This window comes from Podarcis melisellensis (assembly GCF_964234715.1).
Source record: "Podarcis melisellensis genome assembly, chromosome: 5".
Taxonomy (NCBI): domain Eukaryota; kingdom Metazoa; phylum Chordata; class Lepidosauria; order Squamata; family Lacertidae; genus Podarcis; species Podarcis melisellensis.
This window is the reverse complement of record NC_138537.1, coordinates 50,533,010-50,555,469: the sequence shown is the minus strand read 5'-3', so window position 1 is coordinate 50,555,469 and position 22,460 is coordinate 50,533,010. Positions and strand designations below refer to the sequence as shown.

The 22,460-nt window shown below is 39.8% G+C and overlaps 1 protein-coding gene across 3 annotated transcripts in view; it reads right to left on the bottom strand.

The window, feature by feature from the left end:
- ATRNL1 (attractin like 1) overlaps positions 1 to 22,460 on the bottom strand; it is a 515,103-nt gene that overhangs the window by 312,810 nt on the left and 179,833 nt on the right. For all 3 annotated transcript variants that reach the window (XM_081912145.1, XM_081912147.1, XM_081912146.1), the window contains exon 21: positions 4,903 to 4,955. In XM_081912145.1, the coding sequence (XP_081768271.1) occupies positions 4,903 to 4,955 (53 nt within the window). The remainder of the gene's footprint in view (positions 1 to 4,902; positions 4,956 to 22,460) is intronic.

Here is a 22,460-nt window from a genome sequence, read left to right as displayed (position 1 = left end):
AAAAACTTACAGCCAACCTGAGAAAACAAGTATTATCCAAATTAAAGACCACTAATTTCTACAGTGATATACCGAAAATTTATAATGAAATCTTCCAAATGTTCGTAGAGCTTAGTACTCCACCTAAAGTTTGGGTACTTAAACATAGCGCTAGCCCTTGGTTTGATGATGAATGTTTCCAGCTAAAAAGAAAACTGCGCCAAACATTTAAAAATAATCGCACTAAACTAGAGCCCTGTTATCTTGATGAAAAAAGAAAATATCATTACATTCTGGCCGAAAAGAAACAGAAATACGCAACCCAAAAATGGCTACAATTATTCGACTCAATTCAGAGTAAAAACAACAAAGCGTTCTGGAACTTAGTGTACGGAGGATTGAAAGCTGAAAATCAACTAACTCTGCCACCAATTGCAGAATCCAAATGGTCCCAATATTTTACATCTGTATTTAACAATCTACACAGTGAACTTAAAGGAAATGAAACCACTAAAAATAAAATTAATAAACTCCAGGAGTGGCCAAGGGTAAAGGAAGAGGAAATTAGAGAGATAGTTAAAAATTTCAAATCAGGGAAATCTCCTGGGCCAGACGGTCTACCAATAGAATTATTTAAGACCTATATAGATTGGTGGGCAGAACCCTTGGCTCAACTGTTTACTCTCATAGATAAATATGGGATCATACCTGAGATATGGTTAAGATCAATAATTATTCCAATCTTTAAAAATGGCGACCCAAAAGAACCAAGGAATTATAGACCGATAAGCCTATTATCAGTGATAGGGAAAATCTACGCCAAGCACCTCTTATCTAAACTCCTTACCTGGATGAAAAATCTAAATTTACCAGGGAAAGAACAAATAGGTTTCTCCAAAGGTTGCTCTACACTAGACCACTGTCTTATACTTATGCATTTGGTTGAAAAATACAGATCCCAAAGGCAATCTAAGATATATGCTGCTTTCGTAGATTTTCGTGGTGCATTCGACTCAATTGACCGCCCAAAGTTGTGGAGGAAACTCGCAGAATTAAAAATTGATCAGCGCTTATTGATTCTAATGCAAAACCTGCACTCTTCTAATACCTGTCAAGTCAAACTTAACACCAAAGGTCACCTTTCATCAGACATCCCAATCTCGAAAGGGGTAAAACAAGGGTGTATTCTTGCCCCCTTCCTATTTAATTTATTTTTATCAGACTTGCCAGATTACCTTCAAAAAATAGAATCACATGCCCCCAAACTTAATCAGAAACCAGTTCCTCTCTTATTATACGCAGACGATGCTGTCCTACTATCATTAACGAGCTTGGGTCTGAAACGTCTTATATCTTCACTGATCCTTTACTGCGAATGCAACAAACTCTCTATAAATTATGAGAAGACAAAAATTTTGGTCTTCTCGAATGGTTGGAAATTAGAGAAATGGAAAATAAGAGGGCAAGAAATCCAACAAGTGAAAATCTATAGGTATCTGGGAATTTTATTCCAGAGCAATTTAGGGTGGGCAACCCATCGCACAAATGCCATAAAACAGGCAAAGTGCACCTCATCAGCAGTTGCCCGTTTTTATTATCAGAAAGGTAATCAATTTATTCCTGCGGCCAATCAGATATTTCAAACAAAAGTGCAATCCCAGATATTCTATGGAATCCCGCTATGGGTCCAAGCATATAACAGTGATTTAAAAAAGATCCACTCCAGCTTTCTGAGACGTATTCTTGGACTCCCAGCTATGATCAAATATGAAACAATGTGTGCAGAAATAGGCATACACACAATGGAATATTGGGCATGGTCCACCTCAATAAAGTACTGGTTACGCTGCCATTTTCGCTGCCCTCCATCAAGTCTGCTCGCTGATTTGCTCAATGACTCCTATAAATCAAGATGGTATCAGCACCTCGAAAAAAAGATTGAATCTTTAGGCATCGAGCTGGAGCCCCTGTACAATTCTAATGAGCAATACATTTTCCATAATATCCTAACTAGACTAAAGGATGTCGAGAGACAAAATATTATGGCAGCTGTAAACAAAATTTGCTCCCCTATATTCTATGATTTAAATATCTTAGATAGCAGAGCCAATTACGTCACTAAATTAATAATCCCAGCCCAACGTAGGGCTTTTATGCTGGCCCGTTTGAATGTTTTTCCCTCAGCATTTGTCAGGGGAAGATATCAAAACATTCCTAGAAACAAGAGATTCTGCAGATGTTCTATGAATGTCCCGGACACTGTAGAGCATATTCTCTTTCATTGCCCATTGTACAGTACGCTCCGTCAACGCGTGCTGTCCCCTCTCTTGGGTGGTCTGGAACCCCAGCAAGGTGAATGTGTGGGACTCTACCTATCCGACGTTGACCAAAGGGTAACGGCGGGGGTAGCCGAGTTTTTGGCAGCAGTCCTCCAAGGAGCAGGTTAACAAAGAAAACCATTGATTCTATATGTATGTATATATATATGTATGTAGCCAACTGCTGCCCTTTTATATATATTTTAAGGCTTTTATATGTTATTTTCTCTTCTATGGTTTTATTCGCATAATGCCTAATAAAGGTTTGATAAGTTAATAGCATACTCTTCTTGATGCTAAGGAACTTTTATTGATTGCCATGCGCCATGGAACTTACACCAGTATCTACATGGATTAGGCACCAATTTTCAATTCCCTGCACCACCCATCAGAGCCATTGATCAGTAAAAGAGTTGAAGGCAATTCAAGATGAGTTAATAACACCAGAGACTAAAATCCCCCTGGTCCTAAGAATTAGCTGTTTCTAGAGAGTCATTTCTGAATCACAGCATATTATATAGAAAGGTATCCTGCATTTCCTCACTCCGGGCAACTGATGGTTGACAAACTAGACTCCTCGGTGGCTTCAGTGGGTCAGGGTGCTCAACCCCTGCTCTAGGTACTTGCTCTATCTCCAGCACTTGCCGCCTGAACTGTGGGTGTCTGTGCTCACTGAATGTACTGCAAAGACACATTAATGACCTCAGTACTAATCCATTAAGATCAAAGGGAGCATGTCCTTTTATTTCTATAGGACAGGGACTGCATCTCTACAAATGTGAACAGCTTCCCACAAAGTCTAGCATTAGGGAGCAACATGGAACAATTGGATAGAATATGTTTCCTCATGTAATAAAAATTGTGTGCACGCACATATATGACCATATGCACTTGATAAACTACATTATAATTATATATAAATTCATGGTTCCTCTTTTTTAAATGCTCCACTGCAGAAATTCTGGACCATTAAGTGAAAATTCTGGACCATTAACTGTGAATTGAAAAGTAACTCTTGATATAGAAACAAACAAACCAATTAGCCTGTCATCCTTAGGCACTTTAAAGCAGAGTGAAGAGCCCCCATTAAATCAATGAGGTCCCTCCTAAGGGTCCCACCATTAAGGTATCCCCCGCCCCCCAGTGAAACTCAACATGCCTTTTCTTGCTGCCAGAGTACTAACACCAAGAGTATAAAGGATCTGGTTAATGAAGTATCAAGAGGGCATATAAACTAATGCAAGAATTCGGAATTTATTCACACTATTGGGTTAAGGTTAACAACTGGCATACGGTATCAGTGCAACACTACCAAATCTTTACATTATTTAAAAACCTGATAGAAGACAAATAGCTCTGGTTATTTAGAGGTGAAAGGCTATCTGGATATGGCACAATTTTTCTCAAGCAAAGAAGATTTATGAAACAGCTACTAGAAAACAATAATGAATAAGACCGTCCTTGTAGGTGTCCAGAACCCACAGTTCTGTTGGTGTCACATCTTGTTCATCACTTAAATTTGTCTACATTTATTTTTAGAGGGCAAAATAAATCTGCAGAAAACCAGAATATATACAGAAAGAAAACAGATTCTGTGGCTATCACCGTTTAGACCTTATTGACATTCTCTAAACTATTTAACACTGCTTAATTTGCATACTTTACACAATAGCTGGCTGATGCCTTGGTTTTCTTTTTAAAACTTTGTGCAAGTTTTGAATTTTATCTAACAAGCTTAAATAAAATTAACAAAAGCTACATACATCTGGCACTATTGTCATTTAATATAGCAAGATACAGAACATCTAGAAATTTAAAGTTATCTCTTACTACCTTTATAAACTCCAGGTCAGCATTAGCCTCATTGGTAGATGTGAGCCAGTTATTATTTCCCACTTTTATTCTATTTACATAGAGAATTATACTAATTTCACACACAGGGCAATCACAATAACAAATCCATAGTTATCCATACTTACCTTTTGCCTTGCTCTTTCCAGGCATAGGTCCACACTTAAAAGCTCTACATTTGAGTGTGTGTGGTTTTTTGTTTTGTTTTTGCCCAAGAGCTTTCCCTGTGAAAACCTATTCTTTAGTGCTCAATCAGAGCAATCATCAATTTGGGTTTTCTACAGATTGCCATTTGAACTTTAAGGAGTGTGTTTTCATGGGGAAAGCTCCAGAGCGCCCCCCCCCTACAAGTGTTAAGACATGGAGCTTTAAAACACAGACAGTACCTGGAAAGAGTGGAGTAAGAGTAAGTATGGAAAAGCCCTAAGATAAAGATTCTGCTTTTCACAAGTGTCTCTTGCCCTTCCCTAGGAATTCAGAATAGCGTACATGAGATTATCCCTCAAAATCATCTTGCAGTATGATTAGGCTGAGGGAAATTCACTTGTCCAAGCCTCAGCTATACCCAAGACAGAATTAAACCCAGGTCTACTTAATTTCCAGATCCATTACTCCACTGTGCTGTTGACTAATATATTACTAGATGAAATACACATCACAAATGAAATGATAACTAATGGACCTCAGTCAGGAGTTAACATGCATATTATTTAATGTGCAACATCAAAGGGCAATGAATTATACTAATACTTACAGTAGCATGTTCCCCTGAGTGGATTACCAAGGTATCTGTTTTCAGAGTCACAACTGCAGAAGAGAAAAGAAATAATCTGAGCATTATCAAATAACATAGCTAATTAAACATTTTTTGTATGAATGCAATATTTTGGCAATTAAACATACATAAGAATTTATTTAATTTTCCCCAGAAAATAAAGTGTGTTTTTGTTATTATTTATTCCATCTATAGCGGCAGATGGGGCTCATCAACCTGACAAGGTAGTCCATCTAGCAGAAGAAAAACTCTTGAGAGATACCTTCAGAAGAAGAAAAGGCTAAAGAGTAAACCCTATACAAATCTAGAGTGGAATCCTTAAGATGATTGGATGGCGCCTTGTCTGCCTCCTTCCAGCAACTCCTGCAGACAAGGTGATGCCAAAAGTAGTGCTCTGCTTTCCTTTGGACCACATCAATAAGGCTGAGAGGGGGTCTTATTTTGTCATCTGGGCAGCTCCAGGACCTCCATACACACTGCCCAGGCTTGTGCCCTGGGGAGGTCACTTTGGTGCTGCTAATGCAGTAGTTTGACTTCACCCCTGTAGGTGCACTCCATTGTCTCTCGAGACAGATGGATGCTAACAATTCATTTATATTCTGTCTTTCCTCCAAGGAGTGGAGCTTAAGTCGACATCCTTGCTTCTCACCCCCCTCCCCTTGAGGACTCACTCACAGCAACCCTTCCCCAGTGAACAGGGCCCAAACAGAAACACTGGCCGGTGGGAAAGTCTGCCCACCAAAGTGGCCGGCTTGGGGAATCCCCCAACTGTTAGCCAACCGCCCAATGTTGCTCCCTGTGCCACACTGCAACCACTCCCCACCCCGTTACTGTATGGGGATTTGAACATGAGGACTCCTGCCACTAACTATTGCAGCACACTGGCTCTTGCAACATTCATCTAATAATGGTGATTTAAAAGCTATATAAGCAAATACAATAAAGAACTACAATAGTCATCCAGGCCGTATATAACAAAACCAGAAGCTAAAAGATCCCTCTCATGTAAGAAAGAATCTAGTAACTTGTACAGTGGTACCTCGGGTTACATACGCTAAAGGTTACATACGCTTCAGGTTACAGACTCCGCTAACCCAGAAATATTACCTAGGGTTAATAACTTTGCTTCAGGATGAGAACAGAAATTGTGCAGCAGCAGCGCAGCGGCAGCAGGAGGCCCCATTAGCTAAAGTGGTGCTTCAGGTTAAGAACAGTTTCAGGTTAAGAACAGACCTCAAGAACGAATTAAGTTCTTAACCCGAGGTACTACTGTATTTCCTAATACAAAGCTGACTTTCCAGTTTAATTCACCTTCAGTACTCAAATACTGTATTTTGACAAGAGGAGGTAAAAATGAAGAAAACATTTCATCTTAGCATCTGTCCTCGAAAAACTGATGGAAAGTATTGTTGAAGATAAAATAATTAAGCATACTGAAGAACAAGCCATGCTGAAGCAGAGCCACTGTAGATTTTGCAAGGGCCAGTCCTGCCTCACTATCCTATTAGAGTTCTTTGAAGCATATAGATACAGGTGATCCAGCTGACATAGCATACATGGACTTTAAAAAAGGCACCTCACTAAAGACTCCTGAGTCAGCTTAGCAGTCATGGAATGAGAGGAAAGGTCCTCTTGTGGATCAGGAATTGACAGCACAAAACAGAGAGTAAGAATATGGAAAGCAACTGAAAAAGTGTGGACGAGCCTTTAGTTACCACTGAAGCTGAAGCCCATCTGTTTGTGTCTTTGGGCAGGAAAGAGCTAAGCAAAAACAGGCTTGCCTTGCATATGCACAACCTCATGGCCGATGCAGGTATGGGTGCCTTGGCTTATCCCAAAGCTTTAGAAGCATCCCACATTTAGGTCTCCAAGAATATGGAAATGCATAGAGGTGGGAAGGTGAATTTATCTCCATTTTCATTATGTACCTCTGTGTTGTTCATCTTAATACTGTACATCCCAATCAAATACATAGTATACTCATTTTATTCTAAAAGTATGTGAAATATTAGCACAGAATGATTTTATGTAATAGCACAAAATAAATAATCAGTGACATTTTTAAAATACAACCTGAATCTTTATTCAGGGTTTTTGTTATATGTTTAACTATTTTGTCTTCTATGTGTTTCAAACAGCTCATTTGTTTATCTTCAAGGTTTGAAAAGGCAGCATAATAGTAAGTGAAGACTTCTATAGAATCAAGAAACCCCTAAATGAGCCCATTAGTGGGGCTATACTAGACTAAAGCCATTATACATCCTTCTTTACATTTCTTTACTTCGTAATGCCATCACTTATGATTAGAGTATACATATTTTATACAGCAAAATCAATTTGCTGGTAATAGCTCACTTTTCACTGCAACAATAAACTTAAGTTACACCAATTTTTTATTTTGCTATCTTCAGCTACAATACTTTAGCAACTGCAAATAATACATGATGTATTCCTTACATTTTGTTTGCAAAAATGAATGACAGATATTTGTTTTCATAGATGTTTTGATAGCAGAATCTACCACCATCTTTTAAACCCTTTTTTTTTTTTGCAGAGATAACCCTCCCTCACCTCTGTTAAAAGATGAATACAAGCACAAACTAGTAGTCTCTCTACTTTTGCTTGCTTATATTGTGGAACTTCCATGGTAGACAAGAATTGGTTTTGAAAATTTGTAGCTAGCAACAATATAGCGCACAGAATATATTCTCAATATCTCATTCATTCATTCATTCCCAAGTGAGCAGAAATACAACTCTTTCATTGTGTACATATGCTAGGCATATTCACCTGGTATCATCATCATTATCCTTAAAATGTCAAGTTGGTCCTGGTTTTTTTAGTTTTCAAAAGCAATTAACTGATCTATTTGTTCATTTCTACTCTTTTACACGTTGTCTTGTTTATTTAGGAAATCTGTAAAAGTCCTCAAAGAGGCTAACAAAATGCATATAAAATACAGTAAAATACTCTTATCAAAATACCGTCAATAAAAAGCTGCAAATACAAGACAAAACCTTGGATCTAAAGGTGTAGTTGCATGAACAGAAGTTATTTCCATTTGTGCAAAGAGGGTTCCCAATTTTCAGCAATTTCCCCTTTCTGCTGCAAAGCTCTTGCCACATGCTATGCTGTTCTAGAGGGTCCACCAGCCTCCAAGAGCAGATTTTCAGGTTATGCAGGTGACAGAAGAAAGGTGTGTGTGTGTGTGTGTGTGTGTGTAGCTAGCTCTTGAACAACACTTCACAGAACTCTACCACTGCCAGAATTACTTCCAAAGTCACATTTCTGGATTCAATTCAACATAAATTTGTAGCAGTAGCAGAATGAAAACTAATCAAATACCTCCGAAGATAGGAAGGCCCCCTTTCTGCTGAAGGCCCCTTCTGTTCAAATGGGTAGGAAATTGGCTCCAGAACGAAATAATTAAACTCTGCCAGACTTGCTGTATTGTTGAGGTTGGGGACTGGCTATGCAGCTTTACTCACCTCCTAAACCTTGGCCACTAACTTACATTGCTACAGCACTTAGATTTTGATCTCACTGTCCAGACCACAGAGCACCTAGCCCTGACACTCTGTTACAGAGTTGGAATAAAAGCTCTAAAAAATCCCAGCTGTGAAAGTGTACAGGTTCAGGGCTGCGGATATGCATGTGGATAGGAAATTTAAAGACCAATTTCCCACACTATGCTGTTGACCTGCAGCACTTTCTCTCCATCACCACTTCCCTGTCCAGTTAGCACTTTAAGGCATTATGGGGGCTGCCAGTTTCCTTGAGCTCACAACTTGAATGTGACTAGTTATAGGTAGAAAATTAAACTTATAGATCACTGATCATTTGTCCTAAATGGCACTAATGAAATACTACTACTGCTTTGGCATGATACCAAAAAGTACATTTCCAAGGACAAATGCAACAGCATTTTTAAAATATTAACAAAATCTCTAGTTTGTTCCAATAATACCCAGTCTGTCAAACTCATTACCCTTCTGTTGACTGGCTATTAATAGTTATTCCTTAATATCTCTCTGAGTCCTTCTTGGGAGGTCAATGTATAGGCCAGAAGAAAACAAATTGATCCATGCATACAAGGTGGTCACTATACCAACACCCTGTTTTATTTTCAACATATTTGCCATTTGGTTGGTTAAAGGACTGAGGCTTTTAACTACTCACTTGCATTTAGCATTGGAACATTATTTACTTGTAGTAACTAAGGTAAAACAAATAGTGAGATACTGTGAATTTAAACAGCGTAAATTGATGGGATTTGTCAAATAACAATGTTGTCATTTGACAAATAGGCAGAAGTTATGTCTTCTGTTGATGGGTGTCAACAGAATTTAGAATGGATATCTTTATATCTATGTTGCAGAGATTATTTTAAACATTCACACCCCATCTTTACAGAATGAATCTAAAGGTTAACATCATAACTTACCAATTTAAAAAACAATTTGATAATGTAACATGTAAGCATGAAAATAAGCTGGCTTTCAGAGGGACAATGTCAGTTTAAAAGTTATGCTTGAAAGTCTTATTTAAACATCCAGTATATATATAGTATTGAATATTTTATGAGTTCCTGAGAAAAAGGTATTGTTTTGTCCCTTAAGTGATTATTGAGAACCCCATGATTCCATATGCTCCCAACATACAGGAGATCCAAATCAGGATGCTTGTTTTTTTGATCCCGAGCTCTCACGACAGCCAGCTGACTTGCACCAGAGCATAGGAGCAAAAACCAGGAGATTCCTGGGTACAACCATAAGCCAAGAATGGCTTTTGTAATTCCGGGATGTCCTGCTTAAATCGGGACGGTTGAGCAGTATATGATCAGTTCAGGGGTTATTCAAACCAACTGCCATAAACTCCAGCTGAATGAAACAGCCAAAGAATCAAGCACAGCATCTGTATTTCTCAGGCACAAGTTGCAGGAATTTTAATATTATGCTAACTTATTTGTGATCCTGCAGTATCTATTCTCTTATCTATAATAGTTCATAGATCTATATAAAAAGAAATGTGCCCTAATGTGAAACCTGGATAGTTTCCAAGCTACTTTGTCACACTAATATCATCTACTCTAAATAATCAAGGTGCCCCTTGGCCTTTCAATTCCCTTAAGCATACAGTACTTAAAAAGTGTAAGGTATAAAGTTTAACAGTTTTAGCTGGGAATTTCTAATAAAGGAAGAAGGAAGGGCTATGAATTCTTTTCATATGGTATATGCAGCAGACAACAGCATCACACATAATTTTAATCAACAGTATGCAGATATAATCTCAGAGCCTTTGTCTATAATCTTTGAGATTTCTTGGAGAACAGGTGAGGTCCCTGCAAACTGGAGGTGGGCAAATGTTGTCCCCATCTTCCAAAAGGTGAAAAAAGTGAGCTTGATATGATACCAGGAAAGACCCTTAAACAGATAATTCAGCAGTTGGTCTCTGAGCACTTAGAAAAGGATGCTGTGATTACTAAGACATATCATAGGTTTCTCAATAACAAGTTATACGAGATGATTCTCATTTCTTTTTTTGATGGAGTTACAAGCTTGGTGGATCAGGGGAACGCTGTGGACATGGTGTCTCTTGATTTCAGTAAGGCTTTTGACAAAAGTCCTCCATACTATTCTTGCAAGGAATATCTTGTGAGGAATTTACCACTGGTAAAATGTGGGCTGAATGAGGTAACTGTTACATGGCTTTGTAGTTGGTTGATTGACTGACCGAACCCAAAGAATACTCATTAATGGTTCCTTGTCATCCTGGAAAAAATGGGACAAGTGGGGTGGCACAGGGTTCTGTCCTGGACCCATTGTTGTTCAACATCTTTACAAATTATTTCGATGAAGGAATTGAGGGGATGTTCATCAAATTTGTAGATGACACCAAACTGGGAGGGGTAGCTAATGCTGCAGACAGAATCGGGATTCAAAATGACCGTAACAGATTTGATGGCTGAGCCCAAACTAACAAAATAAATTTCAATATGGGCAAGTGTAAGATGATCTCCGTAGATAACTGGATCGAGGCGGGTCAGGGCTGCTGATTCTTTTAGATTTGTCAGCAGCCTGCAAGCAGGCTGCCTGCACGCAGCAAAAAAAGCTAATGCCATTATAGGCTGCATCAACAGAAGTACAGTGTTCAGATCAAGGTAAGTAATAGTACCATTTTTTTCTGCCTTGCTCATAACACACCTGGAATCCTGTGTCCAATTCTGGGCACCACAATTTAAGAAAGATGTTGACAAGCTAGAACATGCGCAGAGGAGGGCAACCAAGATGAACAAGGGTCTGAAAACCAAGCCTTATGAGGAACTGTTGAAGGGGCTGAGTATGTTTAGTCAAGAAAAGAGGAGACTGAGAGGTGATAATGATAATCCTCTTCAAATATCTGAAGGGCTGTCACATGGAAGAGGGAACAAACTTGTTTTCTCTTGCTCTGGAAGGTAGGACCTGAACCAATGGCTTCAAGTTACAAGAAAGAAGATTCCGATTAAACATTAGAAAGAACTTCTTGACAGTAAGAGCTGTTCAACAGTGGAATGGTTTCCCTCAGGAGGTTTGGACTCTCCTTCATTGGAGGTTTTTAACCAGAGGTTGGATGACCATCTGTCATGGCTGCTTTAGCTGAGATTTCTGCATTGCAGAGGCTCACTAGAGTATGCTTTGAGTCCCTTCCAACTCTACAATTCTTTGATTCTATGAATGAATGCATCAGATGTGAGGAACATGCTGTCCTACAGATGTTACTGGACCACAACTCTCATCATGCATGATCAGTGGCCAAGCTGGTTAGGGCTGACAGGAAACAGAAATCATCCGGAGGACCACAGGTTTCCCATCCCTTGCATAAACCAACAGCAAAACTTTCCTTGGTTTTCCACACGTGTAGACTTGTAAGAAAAGGTGATCTCTAGATAAGAAAGTATAGAATTCAACACTTCACTTAGCACAGTCGTTAGCTTTTCCCCAAGTCTATGTCTATCCTCACTGCTTCCTTCCTTCCTTTACCTTCCCCTTCTGTTTCTTACCCCAAGGAAGTGAATAAAAGATACGAATCAATGTCAAAAATCAAATTCAACCATTATGTTAAAGTATACAGCTGTCCAGTAGCAAAATCTGTATTTCTGGCTGAACAATCCATGTTCTCTAGTAAATAATTCAGTATTACAAAAGTCCTGGATTTTCACATCTCTCTGTTGGTGTAGTTCATACAAGATACCACAAGTCCAACAAATATTTGCTAATTTTGCCCCACAGATACACACAGAGATTGTTAAAATAAGAATTATTGTATGTTAATGTATTTCTAGAGGACAAAGGATCAATCATTGGATAAATCATTATGAAGAAAATGTTTTCAACCAAGTTTCTAAATGATATGATTAAAAATGTAACACAAAATGAGTCAGAGTATCTTTTTCCAGACACACTAAACCAAACAGCAAGCAAGACACAAAACACAGATTTGGAATGAAATATTTATAAGTGGTTTCAAAGAAGTAAACATAATAAATACGTTTAAAATGACATCCAACTATTATCCCAATTTATGTAAATTTTGACAATGCATTTTAAATAAGCATTTCAAAAACAAATCACCAGGAAACTTTCAAGTATTGCTCTAGAGCCAGTATCTTTTAGCATATTATTGTTCAAGATGGTCTTTCATTTGATTCTGTGCATCTTCCTCTCTGCCTACTTCATAATAGCTATGGCTCATGATGAGGCACTTTGGCATCACTATTATATAATGTTTCTCTTTGATGTTGAAATTTCCTCTTCACAGCAAATGAAAATTAGAGTATCTAAGTGCTGCAATATAAAGATTCCTAAACTGGCTGCTGGGGAAGCTAATTTGCAAGTGCTAAAAATCAATCTTTCAGATATTGATACATAACGTAAGCAGTAGCCTACAGAAAACAGTAGGCTCCATTTTGTGTTGTCTCACTGGCTTACCTCATTAGCAAGAAATATGAACATGGCTTATATTTAACAAGGATTCCCCAGAATTCCTCTAAGCTCAGTTTTGATAGTTCCCATTTTCACTGATACAGTATAGTCCTAGAAGATGCACAAGTTGCAGTGGATATTGTGGGGAGAGGGCCTTCTCAGCATTGGTGCCCATGAGTAGAACCTCATTTGAGGAGTGGCTAGGAAGACTCCCCTTGGTGCCTACCTTAATAGCATTTCAATACAGGCCAAAGATCATTTCATTTTCCTAGGCCTTTTAAATGTGAAAAATTAATTCTGTTTTTATGATGCTTTTTAAAAAATCTGCTACTTTTAGATTTTATTGTAATACTACATTCTTTTTACTTTTATTTACGTATGGGTTATGCAGGAATAAACTAACTAGGTCTCCAGGTTAGTGGGTACACTTCTCAATAGGTACGAATCTTGTCATCCATTGTTTTCATCCTCTGTTATTGTTGTTATAATCCTCTATGTCATATTATATTTACTTTAAACTAGACGGAAGAATAAAGAAGATGTGATGTCGCAGGACATTGCTTGGATCTCCCAACTTTTTGGATGGAGAAGCACAGGGAAGGTCCAATTTTGATTGGGAGAAGTGGAGTTTGATCTGTTCCTTCTTGAAAGTGGAATTTATCTACACATACTATAAAGGGCAGCATTCTTCTTTTTTGGCAAGTGATAGATTGGGGAAATGGTGTGAGGAGGAAGAGCTTAATTACCCATCTCCCACACTGCCAATGTTCTAATAAGGAGTGGAGCCTATTGCAGTTGTTATAAACTAAAAAGAAGGCAATTGTGGTTCTCCAGCATCACAACTGTTTGATCCCAGACAATCAATGGCAACACCGAGCTAAATCTTATCCATCAACAAAGACAATATTTCCAATTGATCATACAGCTGCAAGCATCTGGTGTGGGGCAACTCACTCACAGGCTTGTCATTGTGGGCCAAGTTTGTCTAAGGAAAAGGCCCCAGTAATACAGAAACATTTTGCAGACTTTGTTGCATTGGGCAGTAAACCGCACACAAATCCAGAGTGGCGTCCTTAAGGCAGGTGGATAGTGTCTTGTATTGCCTCCTTCTGGCAACTCCTGCAGTCAAGCTGGTGCTAAATGTATTTCTTTCTTTTCCTTTGGACCACATCAATAAGGCCAAGCCGGGGGAGGGGGTGTCGTCTGGGTGGCCCAGGACCTCCATATATACTGCCCTGGTGAGGTCACTTTGGTGCTGCAAACATAGCAAAATCAATGCAAGAGGCAGCAGTTATGAGTTATAAGCTCAACTTGAATGAAATACGGTACAAGTGCTATGTTGTCTTTGTTGGTGGGAGAAATCATTGTGTCTCACTGGTCAGGTTAATAAAAATAACAATAATAATAGTAATTTATTTATACCCTGCCCATCTGGCTGAGTTTCCCCAGCCACTCTGGGTGGCTTCCAAAAGAATATTAAAATACAATGATTCATCCAGTATTAAAAGCTTCCTTAAACAGGGCTGCCTTCAGATGTCTTTTAAAAGTCTGATAGTTGTTTATTTCTGTGACATCTGATGGGATGGCGTTCCACAGGGTAGGCACGACTACTGAGAAAGCCCTCTGCCTGGTTTCCTGCAACTCCACTTCTCGCAGTGAAACCACCAGAAGTCCCTCGGCACTGGACCTCAGTGTTCGGGCAGAAAGATGAGGGTGGAGGCGCTCCTTCAGGTATACTGGACCGAGGCCGTTTAGGGCTTTAAAGGTCAGCACCAACACTTTGAATTGTGCCCAGAAACATACTGGGCACAATCCGCCTTAAGCCTGGCAGCCGCCAGTCAATAAAGTGTTGACCCACCACTGTCCACCTGCTTCAGTGGGTGCTTGGAGCTCAGAGTATCACTTGACAAGAGGACTGAACTACTGCACCAGGAAAACAGAAAAGAAACCAATCCTCTTCCACCTATCTAGCTGGGTTATCAGGACCATGTGTCCTGGCTTGTCCACTAACCTGCGGCAGGTCAACCACTTTTCTGAACCGTAGGCCCAAAAGAGGGCTTGTGGGAGTGGTTAGGTGCAGGTATACAGAAGAATGATGCCTCGAACACCAGCGTGATCAATTCTAGTGCTTTATTAAAGAAGGGTATAAACTTACAGCCTGCCAGGTCTCCTAGGCATTACATGTGTAGAAGATGGCCATCCACTGGCCATGAGCTGAAAACGCTTAACATTGACATTGCCACTGTAGAGAGGACCAGAGTCACTTTGACTGGCAGCCTCTGAGAGAAGAACTACACCTTTTTCTGGCACAGAGGACATCCAGAAGAACCATGTATCCATGGCGTAGATTTCACAGTGAAGAACTCTCTTCTGTCTGCAATAGAAGCAACTGAGGGCTCAAAACATTTGCTTTTCCTCTGCCTCTCAACCACCTCCAGTCCAGTTAACATCTCAAGCTTCTACACACAACTCTGAACTGAGCTTGTGTCTGCCTCAATCAGTCTACCTAGTCCCTTTCTTTTTGCCTTCACTGTATGATTGTTGAAACACCTGAAACTTCTAAACACATCATAAATAACAGGCTCTAAGGACACTTAAATACTTTTATCTTTATTTGAATTAAATTAGTTCTGCATGCCAAAATCAAAACCAGTGCCATGTCATAATAATACAAGCTCTTCCTAAGCCAAACATATTAACATCTATTTTTAGTAGTTGTATTTAGACAATTTACTTTTTCTTTCCCCCTTTTTAAATAAAAAAAGTATAAAACTGTTAGCTCTGAAGTCACACAAGTACAGCAATGCTGTAAAACAGCTTTACTTGTTTTCAGCTCAGTTGCATTGCACTGGGCTTTTAAAAAGGACTTGCTTTATTCACAAGCACTTTTCTTTGCAAATGCAGCCCTTCACGTTCCACTCAATCCTGCTGTGGAAGCCCCCCCCCCAACTTTCAGGAGCAGATAAATGGGCAGTGAAAAGAACTGTAGTGGAACCCCCTACCCCCCACTTTACCCCCATAAAAGCCTTCTTGCATCTAAAAGCTTCCCGGTCCAGGATTTTAGCTTCAAAAACCACCTTCAAAACAAAGATATGCAATAATAATAATAATATTTGGAATGTAACAAAGTGCACTCTGAGTTAATGCCACCTCAAGCACTGTCTCCAGTGATGGATGAGGACTACTATATAGGAAAACAAATATTTTGTATAAAATCAGTAGTGAAATAGCTGAAGGGGAAATTGCTTCTGGGAAAGGAAAAGCTCTCTTGGCAAGTTCTGCATGAAAACATTCCAGAGAATCCACTCTATCATTATTTAATGTTTGCAAAATATTCTACAACCACACAACAAACTCTTCTTTGGTCTGGTTTACATAGCAAGTGTTTGAGCTTTTGTTTTAAGAGCTGTCAGATTAATGTGTTCATGTATATATTCTCAATATCATTCAGGGGCAAAATCATTTTCTTTCATCCTGCTAAAGGATGTAGCAGCTTTGAACACAAGTTAATTTTTAATGTAAGAACATGTTCTTCATGCTTACAATTTAATATTACTTGTTTCCAGGGGCAGTATGTTCCATTTTGCTGCCTGAGGCAAAATGTGAAGGTGTCACAATTCTGCCACCCCCACGAAGCCTCCTTTATCTAGGTTACGCAGCGGAAACCAGAAATCTCACAGGAAACTGCCACCACTGCTGATGCCACTTGTCAGGGGCTCAGGAGGAGAGGCACAGGGAAGAGAGGAGATGGAGAGCGAAGGGGAAGAATCTGAGGGGAGCGTAGGAGAATATGACAGTGGCCCAAGGGATTCCATGAGTCTCTCCAGCGAATCGGAAGAATCGGAAGATTTGCAGAAGGGGGCGCCAGTGGCCAGGGGTAGAGAGTTCCCAAGGGGAACGCCCCAGGAGCAAGGGGGGAGCAGGGACTCCCAGAGCAGCAGTTGGAAATCAGGACCAGCTTCCCCACCAGAGCATAGTGAGGGGGAAAAGTCCCAAGTATCAGGGCCAGTGGATTTCCCACCAGGGAGAGAAGACGAGGCAGGGCTGACCACGCCTTCATCGGAGAGTCGGACAATGGAGGGGAGGTCAGATCCGGCCAGTATTCCGGAAGAGGGAAGCAGTGACAGGAGTAGTGTAACGGTTAGGAGGAAGGTCACTGGATTGGCGCGAGAAGCAAGTTCAAATGTACAGGAGCGCGGGACCGCAGAGGATGAGGACTGGGAGCCGGGTCCCAAAGCTCGCCGGAGGCAGGGGGAGGAGCTAAGCGACTCAGTGTCAGAGGAGTCTAGAAAGGGGAATGCACCAACGGGCAGAAGGACCCAGAGAAAGAGAGAGCAGCAGAAAAGGTGGAGCAGGGCTAGGATATTAAACTGGTGTCAGAGGGGAGGAGACTCAGACGGGACTTCGCCGGTCTAGGGTTTAGGACGTAGAGCTGCGCGCTGCGGCTTTGAAATGGAAACTGAACTTCAATAAAGACCTTTGTACATAAACACAGCCTGGCGTTGGTCCTCTGTGAGCTGGGACCGAGGGGCAGCTCTGACACCACTTCTCCACAACTGCAGAGGCGGCGGGTTGGGTGGGGCACCTACAAGCGGCACTAACTTGTAGGCTTCTGCCACTTGAGGCGGTTGCCTCAGTCTGCCTCATGGGCTAACAGGCTCTGCTAGATAGCATGCCAGAATATGCACAGTTCTCCATGTTAAACAGTTTAAAGAAGAATATAAATACAAAACTATGCTACAAAAAAAAAGGTTTATGCACAGTTCCCTTCTCCAACTTTTTTTCTCACTCCCCCCCCCCAAAAAAAAAAACAAAAAGAAAAGACAACAGGGGAAGACAACGGGAGTTGGGGGGGCAGGGACTAATCTAATGGCTACACCAAAGAATGTACATAGGAACCTAGGTACCATTAGTCCATCTACTTCAGTATTGTCTGCACTGACTGATAGTGACTCCCCAGAGTTTCAAGTGAGGGTCCCTCTCAGTTCTACCTGAAGATGCCAGGAAGAGAAAAGAGGATGAAAACAGAGTCCTTGGTTGAATTTTACTCTAATTTGCATTCTCACAGTAAGCCCAACCCCTGCTTGAAGTGACAGAACAGACAAAATCATAAACTGAAGGCATAATGGAATATTTTGTGTTTGATCTACACATCATCCATTTTTAACATTTGTACTGCAGAGACTCTTTGAAAAAGGCATTTTAAAATGCATCAAAATTGGTGATGGGAAAACTTTCCTCTGGTCAGCTTGAAACTGGCTCTTTAAATTACAGTGTTATTCAGAGACCTCAGCGTGGGTGGTACACATATTTTTCCCCCAAGAGTTCTCTCCAGGCTCAAATGGTTGTCTTTAGATATTACTGCTCGCCCAAATAAAGGGAATTAAGCCCTTTAAGAGCTCCACTTGAATGCTCTAAGATCTCAGTTCCCATGACTGACTGCTATTGCATCCTATCCCAGGGAGTGGGAAGTTGACCTTCCTGTTCAGTACAAGGTAGAAAGTGGTGGCCCCTTGGAGCTCCAATTCTTTCCCTGCAGTTCTTAAGAATTTTAATAGGCTGTCAGCTCCCCTGCCTGAACTTTTATGAAATCCTAGCTCCTACATCTTATAATACTGCCTTACTGGTTTCAATTATCCCTCAAAATTCCATCTGCTTTTGCCAAAATCCCTGCATAATTATCACAGATTTGGTAGCCATCAGAGGGTTACCTGGGAGCAAAGCCAGTGAAATTGCTAGGCCCTGGAAATGTGCATTATCTCGTGTTGTCTGACCAAGCAGATGAAGCTTAGCCATTTGACTATGCTGAATCTTAGGCAGAACATCTTTTCCTGCTCTCTTTTCCTGCCCATCCCAAATCCCTAATTCCTTGACTTTTTTAGATTGTGGTGGTGAGGTCAAACACGTTGTTCCACAAAGGCTGTGTAAATTCAATTATTTAACTAAGTTGAATCAAGAATATTCCCTGTGGTTGGTTCCAGATAAGCTCTAGGGATTGCAGAGCTCTCATGTTGCAAGGGTTAGAAGCTTTCTTATGCTTGCCTATTGATCCCTGGAATCTTAAAAATAAACGTTTAGAAGCATGTATGATCAGCTCTGTACTAGCAATGATTAGTGTCCTTGACTTGGACAATAATTAAATTAAAATCATGTTCTGAGCATGTGCAAAAGCTCAATCTACATCCCAACCCACTGAAGTATTTATGAGGATAACAATGCACAAATAGGATGCTTCTGATTATTACAAGATGGCTAACTTGCAAATTAGAAACTTGGGGGGGGGGGTTCGTTTACATCAGAGGCACACACACCATGCATATATAAAATGAACTTAATCTGATTTATGCAAAAGTTTTAACACCTATTTCCATTCTATAAATACTGGTAATCAATTAGTTTCACTGAACACACATTGGAAAGGTTGAAGGGATCTTCTTATTATATCTACACAGGGGACTACAGATATTCTTCTAAGCAGAAAATAGTCCCTTCATTGTTTTTCGTATGACACAGGTGTAAGAGCTAAAGCTCTGAAGGCAGCATTCTGTTAATAGGGTCTTTCATCAGTAGGTTCACATACCCCTGAGATCTTTCCAAAGTGTCTCCTTGAAGACATGGTGGTTTCTAAGAAAATATTCCCCGTTGCATGCATGGAAATACTTTCAACATATGTACTGGGGGAAATCTTGGCCAAGAAAAGTCAGAATTTGTTCCAATATTTAGTCCTACTTTCTCTAAAAATGCAAATCTAAGGGCCAAGCTAGATGTGACATCAGGAAACTTGTGATAAGATTTCCTGTGTTCCCCCCACCCACAAAGGCCAGCGTAACCACAAGCTGCTCAAATTGTTTCCCTGATTCCTTAATTGCTGCCCAATCTGTTATTTTCCCCAAGGAAAAAAAATGTAGGTATAAAGCAGAATGAATAGCTATAAGGGCAGGTAATCCAGATCATGAAGCTGGGGAAAGGGCTAACTACTCGTTCCTGAACATTCCAACCCCAGTCTGACTTGTGGTGCTGGGCAGCTGCTTTTACCTTGTAGGAGAAAAGTAAATCTCCTAACCATAATAGCGCTATTAGCTATTTCCCCCTTTTAAAACCTATGAAATAATATGCATTAAAGAGGAAAGTTCTACTGTGATTAAACCAATTTCTTATATGAAGGACTAATTACCATGTGCTATAGGAGGGCAATGGTGAAGTTCAAATGATTGGATCCCTGTGGATAAAGATTTCACTCAGACTGTTATGATTGTGATTAGACTTAAGTCTTGGAGAAGCATTAGTCATGGGCTATATCAACAAGGTCATTAGGTCCCCTAGGGTATCATCTACATAATTCTGACAAGAAAATTAGTTTTATTAAGCATTCAGATTGCCTTATGGATCAATTTTCAAACTACATAAGCATGGAAATATAAATAAAACCAGAACCTGACCATTAAAGTATCCAAACTTTCAGTTTCCAGGTATTTTCTAGGTTATCTAGTTAAATAAAGTTATAGTTAGACATTTTAGACATATACAGATTTTTTTTAAAAAAAAAAATTAAAATGCACACACCCCACAACCTTTCCTTTTTCAGACACTCGCATAAATCATTCAACCTTCAATAAGGAAGATACAATCACCACAAAATTTACCTCTGCATAAAAACAAATAGCTAACACCCAAGATAATGTGGGCAATGAGTGTAGCCAAGAACACCATTTCATCAATAAAGCAAAACAAACATACTGGCAGCAGTACAATCAACCTCATCTCCTGCACACCCACACCAAACAGGATACTGCTGTTTATGTTTTCCCATTCTGAGAGCTGAAGAGCTTGGGAGAGTTTCTATCACATTCCCTGAGTTCTCAGGGGGGAAACCCAAATACACCATACTTTATATTGTGTATTTTATTGAATGTAGTCTCAGACACTGTTTCCTAGAAACAGAGGAACTAACACCAATTAATCTGTTTATTTCTATAGAATTGCTTTTGACATTGACATTTAACTTGTGGAAAACATCCTACGCATCGTAATAATAGGAAGCTACCTTATACTTGAGTCATACTACCAACTCTAGCTAGCTCAGTATTGTCTTCACTAACTGGAAGTGGGTATCCATTATTTTATACAGCAATCTTTCCCTGCCCCATCTAGACACAACAAGGATTGAACATAGAACAGCATGAAGACAAAGCATATGTGCTATCACTGCCTGAGTCCACCCTCTCAATGAACAGCTACAAGCATTTGTAGCTGTTTTCCCAACATGTAAATGGTATCATGATCTTGTCTGAGTTGGTAACACTGGTGCTATGCTGCTCACACAAGTAGACCAGTCACAGAATGTTCCTAATGATAATTCCCTCTTTCTAATTCAAGTCTTTGCTTGCTCTTAAACATGTAGCCAAAACCACACAACCCTTACACATAAGGGAGTTATCGGCACACTTGGGGTAGCTCGGAGGTTTGCAGGGGTTGAACACCCGCCCTCCAAGGTAATTCGTTTCAGGCTAAGAGGCTACTGCAACACAAAAAGTTGAATGCTAAGCAACTGGTGATAGAACAATAAATATTTCCCACAAGAATTGCCAGTCAGGGCGACTCGTCTGGAGTCCATTCCATACCTGAGTATCCCACATGCAGTATAGAAGTGGAACAACTTAATGTTAAAAGATGCATATGAATGTTGATAAGGTTACAGGTAAGACAATGCCAGCCAGAAGAAAGTTTTTGATTGTGGTTAGATGCTTGTGTTGGCAAAAAAGAAAATCAATCAGATTCATGCACCCAGAGTTCTTGTACCTCTCAGTCACAGGATATATTTTCTCTTTTCAGTGAGAAAACCCAGTGGAAATCCAAGTGTTTGTGCTTGCAAGTGACAGTTCCTCCTCCCACCTATATGCAAAGGAAATGGTGTCTGGGACAATGCCTGAACATAGAGGCTTGTAACTGAGAAGAGTTTCATTCCAATGGTATTTTATATATTTTTATATCAAACCTTGAGAATAACAACCATCAGAGCATAGTACTTAAAATGAAGTCATTTTATACCATTATTTTTTATTGTGTAGAGTTGAGTTCTATTCTCATATCTCTATAACCTTGCTTAATGATCCTGGGGTTAAAGTTCTGTCTTTTCTTTTTCTCTCATCTGAATAGTGGAAGTCCAATTTACACTATGCTAAGTTTATTAATGTCAGCCTAATCATTTTGATATATATGGAAGGAGTAGGCTGCAACTGGCATCTTTGTAGGCAATTAAAAAAGGCAGTAAGGTCAAAACAAATAGTATCTATGCCAGAATGAATGGATTCTAGTACCAATTAAGAATTTCTCAAATAAATATCAGCACACAAGTGCAAAACTAAAGGAAATCAGAAAAACATAACAAAGAAAGGTTTGCTTTTGCCCATTTTGTATTTGTCAAAAAGTGAAACCCGTTTCTTATCACTGCCTAATTACTACAGGCCCGTTATGTAATGGCTTTCTTATACATTTGAAGAGCACCAGAGCAAGTGGTATTAATGATAGCAGGCAACAAGATGGAAACGTAACATGAAAGGCTACTCTCTGTTTTCA